The 7740-nt window shown below is 54.2% G+C and overlaps 2 protein-coding genes across 2 annotated transcripts; both read right to left on the reverse strand.

Annotated features, from left to right (window-relative positions):
- Positions 1 to 33: 33 nt before the first annotated feature.
- Positions 34 to 3484, reverse strand: H2AX (H2A.X variant histone). The gene has a single exon (XM_081333729.1). The coding sequence runs from the start codon at positions 653 to 655 to the stop codon at positions 221 to 223; it is 435 nt and encodes a 144-aa protein (XP_081189855.1). The 5' UTR covers positions 656 to 3484; the 3' UTR covers positions 34 to 220.
- Positions 3485 to 3621: 137 nt separating this feature from the next.
- Positions 3622 to 7479, reverse strand: DPAGT1 (dolichyl-phosphate N-acetylglucosaminephosphotransferase 1). The gene is made up of 9 exons (XM_081333723.1): positions 7219 to 7479; positions 7019 to 7139; positions 6719 to 6932; positions 6434 to 6580; positions 6260 to 6344; positions 5193 to 5381; positions 4715 to 4802; positions 4459 to 4614; positions 3622 to 4150 (listed from the first exon to the last, which is right to left on the reverse strand). Exons 1-9 carry the CDS (start codon positions 7371 to 7373, stop codon positions 4085 to 4087), a joined length of 1221 nt encoding a protein of 406 aa, XP_081189849.1. The 5' UTR covers positions 7374 to 7479; the 3' UTR covers positions 3622 to 4084.
- Between the last annotated feature and the right edge of the window lie 261 nt (positions 7480 to 7740).

The following is a 7740-nucleotide window of genomic DNA, read 5'->3' on the forward strand; positions in this document are numbered from 1 at the left end:
GGGGAGGGGCTCACAAAGTACCGGACGAGCGCGCATTTTCAACTTCCTTTTATTGGGGTGAGGCCGCGAACAGCCCCGCCATCGAGTGGGACGCTGGCCGCCCCTTCCCGCCGCCCGCAGTCGCGAGTCCAAGCACGTGGCGCCGGCAGAGGGTCCGCTGCTCCCGCTCGCCCAGCTTCTCCGCCTCGGCCGGGCTCCGGTTGCCCCGCGGCCGCCGCACCTAGTACTCCTGCGAGGCCTGGAGGGTCCCTTTCTTGCGTCCCGCCGCCGTCCCGCCGCCCTGGGCCGCGGCCTTCCGGGGCAGGAGCGCGGCGGGAATGTTGGGCAGGACGCCGCCCTGCGCGATGGTCACGCGGCCCAGGAGGCGGCCGAGCTCCTCGTCGTTGCGCACCGCCAGCTGGACGTGACGCGGGACGATGCGCGTCTTGCGGTTGTCGCGTGCCGCGTTGCCCGCCAGCTCCAGGATCTCGGCCGTCAGGTACTCCAGCACCGCCGCCAGGTAAACGGGAGCGCCGGCCCCGACCCGCTCCGCGTAGTTCCCGCGTCGCAGCAGGCGATGCACGCGGCCCACCGGGAACTGCAGCCCGGCGCGCGACGAGCGCGACTTGGCCTTGGCCCGGGCCTTCCCGCCGCCCGCCTTGCCGCGGCCCGACATCCCGAGCGCCGGAGGAAGCGAGGAGCCGCCGAGCGGGAGGCGCCACCTTTATATGGCCCGCGCTTCTCACGCTGGCCCTCCCGCCGCGGCCGCCGATTGGACTCTCCGCCCCGCGCTCCTGGTCATTGGCTGATGCCAGGGCCACTGAGCAGGCAGCGCGCGCGATTCAAAGGTTGGCAAAAAGCCGCCTCGGAGGAGTCCTTCCTGAATAAGCCGCCTGTAGTCGAACCGACGCGACGGTGCGAAATCATAGAACGTAGAATCCCGGGGTTGGAAAAGACCTGGGAGATCTTCTAGTCCAACCCCCTGCTCAAGGCAAGAGCTTTGCACCATCTCAAATGGTTGCCCAGTCTGTTTTTTAAAGCCTCCAGTGGTGCAACTCCCACAACTCCGGGAAGCAAGTTAATTCACTGATTATTTTCGCTCTCAGAAAATTTCTACGATGAATCTCTCTTTAAAAGGCTTCCTCCCTTTACTTCTTGCCCTGCCGCCTGCTGCTTTGGAAAATAAGTCGATCCTCTCCTGTCTGGGACGCCCCCCCAATCCTGTCCTCGAGGCTAGGCATACCCAGCTCCCTCCACTGTTCACCGTACAATTTAGTCTCCAGACCCTTTTTCTTCTTTGTTGCTCTTTCTGGAGCTCCAGCAACCTTTTTTTCTATCATGGTAACCAGAACTGGGTGCAGTATTCCAAGCGTAGCCTTACCAGTGTGGTACACAGCGGTACTATCACTGCTTGTAATCGTGACGCTGTTCCTCTGTTGACGCAGCCCAGAACTGCCTTGGCCTTTTTGGCAGCTTGCAGCACACGGCTGATTCTCTCGCCTAGACCTGTTGAGACAGGCATCACCTATTCTATACCGATGGTTTTCCCTGTCTATGTGCAGGACCTTAATTTCTCAGCACTAAGCTACACCTTGTTAGATAGGGGTCAGTGTTCAAGTCTATCAAGCTCCTTGGGGGGCTCCTTTCCCCCAGCTCGATGTCATCTGCAAATTCAGTGAGTTCCTCTTCTATCCCCTCATCTAGATGATTTATTAAGATGCTGAAGATGGAACTGTGAGGTATCCCACTCCATGCTTCCCTCCATGTAAATGTAGTTCCATTGAGGACAATATGCTGGGTGTAGTTCGTCAGCCAGTTGCGAATCCATCTGGTGGTGGTACTGTGTACCTGACATTGCTCTATCTTACCAGAAAGTAGGCTGCAGCCCACTTTGTCAGATGCCTGATTGAAGTCCTAGTACACTACGTCTATGACCTTTCATTAGTTCATTAATTCAGTCACTATCAGAAAAGGCAATAAGGTTTGTCTGGTATGATCTGTTTTTAACAAACTCATACTGGCTTCTAGTAATCATCTTGTTTCTAGGTGTTCACAAATCCTCTGTTCAATTATCTTTTCCAGGATTTTCCCAGGTATTGACATCAAATTGATTGTTCTATAATTTCCTGGAACCATTTCTCCCCTTTTTATAGATTGGGACATCAGCCCTTTTCCAGTTCCCTGTATTACAAGATATTTGAAAGATTACATTCCGTGACTCCGAAATTACATCTGCCAACACATTTAAGAATCCTGGGATGCAAACCATGTGGCCCAGATGATTTGTATTCCTCCAGGGTGGATAGGTATTCTCTTACTAATCTCTTTCTTATTTTGACTTGTATACCTGTTCTCTCTGTGTGTGTGTGTGTCCCAAAGGTGCTTTCTCATGAGGTAACTGGACTTTATTTTTCTTTTGAAGACATTTCACTTCTCATCCAAGAAACTTCTTCAGCTCTGACTGGACAGGGGGAAATGGATTTATATTCTTTGCAGACAGCTGGTCATTTGCAATCTTTTAGAGCAGGCATGTCAAACAGGCCACACCCAGCCCGGCCCCGCAAGGGCAAAACAAATCCCAATACGTCACAATACGGCCCACAATGCGATTGGGTTTGACACCCGTTTTAAGAGAGGCCATTTGGAGATTTACCTGTCCCCAGGGTCAGCTGAGTAGTGCAAACATGCGTAAAGCCTTCTTGGCGGCAGGATGTTTTCTGCCCTGTGTCCCTTTACGGTTGAAAACAGGCACAGGCAGTTTGGGATGAGTCTGTGTTGTCTGCATCTCAAACTGAAGCGCAAACGGTTCCTGCAGTCTGCAATGTTTTCTGGAAATCCATTCATACTCTCACCATTTGAAGGGTGTTCATCCCAAAGTGCATGGCTAAACATCTATAGAGATTCACAGCCATCCAGGACCACATACGTTTGCACTACTCAGGTGACCCTGAAGACACAGGTAAACTTCCAAATGGCCTCAGTGACTGTCTAAAAAAAATGCAAATGGGACAACCATGACCTGGATGACTGAGAAACTCTAGAGAGACATCTCTCTCTGTGCTGCTTTTGGTAGGTTGGGCTATTTCCTCCTTTTGCGTAAAAAACAGGCAAAGAAGGAATTAAGCAGTTCTGCTTTCTCCCTGCTGCCTGTCACCTCTTGCCCTCTACTCCCATTAGAGGGCCTATCGGTTCCTTTTCTTGTTCCTTTCATATCAAAAGAAATTTTTTCTTTTTCTCTTTTTCCCCCTTTTCCTTCACCCTGCCTAAAGGCAAAAGTGAAGAGCTTTTTAGCATTTCTTGTATTTTGTGTATCCAACATCCTCTCAACAAGCTCTCTGCAAAAACCTTCCACCTCTTCCAAATTGATGACATCAGTTATACACATATGAATGAAGGCAAATATACGCCTCCCAGTATAATGTTGCAGGATCCAATCTGGGCCGGTCACCAGGACCAGAGATTTTGTCTTCAAGTTGCAGATTTGCATAATGAGGCCATCAACCGTGGGCCACGTGCCTCTGCCACAGCCGCCTCCCCAGCTCACCCTCTGCCCATTCCTACACCGTGTCCTCAAAATGCTCGATCTCCACTTCACCCCACTACGGTAGTCTGATGCATAAATATGTTGGGTACAAAATGGGGTGTAGAAGAACTCAGTACAAATTTATACCCAGCAGAGTTTGTGGGAAAGGTGGGGGCACAGCAGTTCTAAACAGGCTCCAGAGCAATATCTCAAATACACGAAGTTCTTTCAGCACAAACTGAAGAAACCAAAAGCAAATCCTCCCTTGGAGTAAACGGCAAAGAAACCATTTACGAAGCTGAGTGTCCCCTGCTTCACCAGTTGCTACAGGCGTTGACTCTGTTGGATTCCCTCCCAAGGATACCCACAGGCACCCTGAGATCACTAGGGGTGGAAATGTGGCTTCCAAGCTGCGTCTAGGAGAGGCCAAGGTTTGGACCCTTTGGCTGGTCTGATCTTCCCAACAGCAGCAACAGCAGCAAGAGCAGCAGACCTTCTGCCAGGAGCTAAGAAGGCCCTGGGCTTTTCTCAGATGCATTGGATAACAGGGGCAGAGGAGGAGGAGCAAATGGCCACCTTGGCTCAGGCATCATAAAACAGCCGCACAAGCTGGTACCGGATACCAAAAGCTACCAAGCTACCGGCAACCTCAAGACAGAAAGGAGAAGGGGGAGGATAGTGCAAACGTGCAGCTGATGGCTCATAACTCATCATATTGAGGCTTTGCTCACCTCGTTGTAACTGCTAGGATGCAAAGTACCCCTGGCTATGCATCCTGCTTTGCAAAACCCTTGGCCAGTTTCATGTAATATACCACAGCAGTCAGGCAACAGCGTGTGTACTGTGGAAACTGAAACTGCTTAATCTTACCCTTAGTAGGTTTTGTTGAAAAGGGCACAACTGTCATCCCCAAGGGAGCATCCCTGAACTGCCCCCCCCCCAAAAGTGCTCCTTACCTGGATTAGCAGCAGCAGAACCGTCAAGTTTTGTTCAGGAGTTGGTCCTTTTAGCTTCAGCACAAAGTTAATAAGGGTCATGTTATTGCATTCTGTAAATTCTCCGTCTTTGTCTGTTCCCTGACGCACATCAACTAGGCAGAGTGTCTCAGCTACCTGGAGAGAAACACGTTTTACTGATCAGGTAAAGCTTCATCAGCATGAGGGAAAAGAGCCAAGACACTCTCAGAAGATTGCTGCTTTGGTTAACAGTTACCTTGAGAGTGTATGCTCCCCAAGGAGAGAGGTTCTTTGACTTGAATCTCGAGTAGCTCATCTCTAGCTTCCCTGTATCTGTGTTGAATCTGAAGGCAGAGACGGAGGCAGTCAGGGGGGAAAGGGGGATGCAGCCAAGACCAGGATGAGCAGAAACCCGGTTGTAGTAAGGGACTGCAGAGGGCACCTGATCAAGGCAGGCAACCTTCACCCCAAGAAAAGGAATGGTTCTGAGTAAAAGTGAGAGGATCCTTTGTGCAGTTTGATCTGACAAGTCCGTAGGTGAAGGAGATGGGTGGGTTCAAAAATGTGAAATATAAATAAAATAAAATACAGATCTCAACCAATGGGATTTACAGCCCCGATCTTTGCCCAGGACCATGGCCTTTCTCAGAAGCCTGCTTTGAAAGGAATAGCGCTTTTCTTGGCTCTTATTCTGGTTGCAGCCAAGCAGCACGCAGGCTCACCCTTTTTCTTACCTGGGCAATCGATGGCGGGGGCACGGAATGATGTGGAAAAGCTGGGGCAGCGAGTAGAGAAAGTTGACCACTTGGGGGATGAAGAAGAGAAGCATTGTCTTGCTGAAATGCCCAAGGATGCCCACCACAGCAAAGGTCATGCCAGCAAAATAGCAGAAGGTGTCTCCCACAAACACACGGGAGGGGTACCTGCAGTAAGGCCGGAGAGAAAGCAGATGTGGCAACTCAGTAAAGACTTCTCCCCACAGAAGGCAGAAAGAAGCATCATCCATAATAAAGAGAAGGCACTTAATGCAGAGCTGGAAGGGACTTTGGAGGTCTTCTCGCCCAGCCCCTTGCTCAAGCAGGAGACCCTAGACCATTTCAGACAAGTGACCGTCCAGTCTCTTAAAAACTTCTAGTAATGAACACCCGCAACTTCTGGAGGCAAGTGGTTTCACTGGTTAATTGTCCTGACTGTTAGGAAGTTTCCCCTTAATTCCAGGCTGCTTCTCTCTTTGTTTTCATCCACTGTTTCTTGTCTTGCCCTTTGGAAAATAAATTGACCCTCTCATCTTTGTGGCAGCCCCTCAAATATTGGAATACTGCCATCCTGTCCCCCCTGGTCCTTCTTTTCTCTAGACTGGCCATTCCCAAATCCTGCAAACGTTCTTCGTATGTTTTAGTCTCCAGGCCTTTGATCGTCTTGCTCCTCTCTGCACTTTTTTTTTCAAAGTCTCAACATTTTTTTTTACATTGCGGAGACCAAAACTGGATGCAGTAGTCCAGGTGTGGCCTTACTAAGGCTTTATAAAGCGGTACTAACACTTCACGTGATTTTGATTCTATGCCTCTGTTTATACAACCAAGGATTGTGTTAGGTGTCCGTTTCCACTTGAAATCAGATTACTCCGTGACTATATCTTCCTTCTCAGGAAAGAAGGTTCCAAAGTGCCCTATGGGGAGTTGTGTAAATCCTCCAGACTCTCAAACTGTCACCCACAATTCGCCCTATAAGGACTGCAGATTCTGCCGTGAGAAAAGGCTGGCCTTTGCCTTCAAAAGTGTGGGTGTGGGGGGGCTCTTACCAATTGTGGTACAGCAGTCCTAGCGTGGTAAAGAAAAAAGGAATCATGAAGTAGAGGGAGAAGACGTGGTCATCCTTGCAATCCCCTGCGAGAAGGCAAATAAGGAGCAGGCAGGTTAGCCAACTGGCAGGGCCCAACTGGCCTTTGCCGAGAGGAGGCTAAACGAGTACCCACCCGACAGCTCTGCAATATTGAAAGCAATGATGGAGGCAGCGATCACCAAAGACTGCCCGGCTTCCAGACCGTTAATCCCAGCCAGAATGTTGATTGCGTTGGTACAGAAGACGGCCAGCATGCCCATGTACACGTAGTACAGTATCCCTGCAGGAAAAGCACACGGCGGAGGAGACCCGCTTTGACCCTCCACCAGTCAGCCCCAGGGCTGCCCTCGCAGCCTCCCACAGCAGCAGCAGCAGGGCGGGGAGCCACAGGCGGGGGGGGGGTGTGGGGTGCCCTCACCCAGGTCGAGGTAGACGCCCAGCAGCCGCCGGAAGGGCTTGGGCACCACGATGGTGGTGTTGCCAGAGTTGGTGAAGTAGACCATCAGCAGCGGCAGGGAGGCGGCGGTGGGCAGCAGCAGCTTGTGGCGCCAGCGCAGGTTGAGGACGTCGTCAGCGAAGCCCAGGAAGATCATGCAGCAGATGGCCAGGAGGGCTCCCACCAGCGCCACCAGCTGCGAGGCAGGCGCGGAGCGGGAGGGCCGTCAGCGCCGCCGCCCCCGCGGGGCTCCCCTGCCCGCCCTGACCCGGCCCGGCTGACCTCGTGGTGCGGGAAGGCCTGGCAGCGCTCCTCGGAGAAGCAGCTCAGGAAGGGCACCGGGATGAAGCAGAAGAGCAGGAGCAGGAAGACGGCGCCGCTGATCACGCCCTGCGACTCCGGGCTGCGGAGGAGAACGCCGCCGCTCAGTCCCGGCCCCCCGCCCCGCCCCGCCGCCGCCCCCCCGCCGCCCGGCCACTCACACGGGCTGCCTGGAGCGCTTGTTCAGGTCGGCCCCGCACAGCCGCGCCGCCAGGAAGTGCTCGCGGAAGGCCGGGATCAGGCGCAGCGTGGCCCAGCAGCCCAGCGCCGAGCCGCCCAGGTTGATCAGCAGCGGCAGCAGCGGCAGCTTCCACATCGCGCCGCCGCCCCGCGGACTCCGGCACCGCTCCTGCCCGGATCCCCCGCGGACGCCTCGGAATGGCGGCCCGCTCGCCCGTCACGCGACACCTGCCTGCGGCCCCACGTCACCCGCTCGCTCGCGGGCCGGCGGGCGGGGCCCGTTAAAGGGACCGCGGCGCGGCACGTCGGGCGCCGCTCCCCGCCCTCCCGGCTCTTGCGCGCTGCCCCTCCGCCCAGGCGCGGGCCGGGCCAGCCGAAGGCGGCGAGGGGGCAGCTTCCGAGGGACCCTCCGCGCTCGCCCCGCCGCCGCAGCCCTCCGGGGGACGGAGAGGCGGGGAAGCGCTCCGCCCGGCGGGCCTGCCTGCCTTGAGCGCCGCCCCAGA

Source organism: Vipera berus, assembly GCF_964194415.1.
Source record: "Vipera berus genome assembly, chromosome: 8".
NCBI classification, from domain to species: domain Eukaryota; kingdom Metazoa; phylum Chordata; class Lepidosauria; order Squamata; family Viperidae; genus Vipera; species Vipera berus.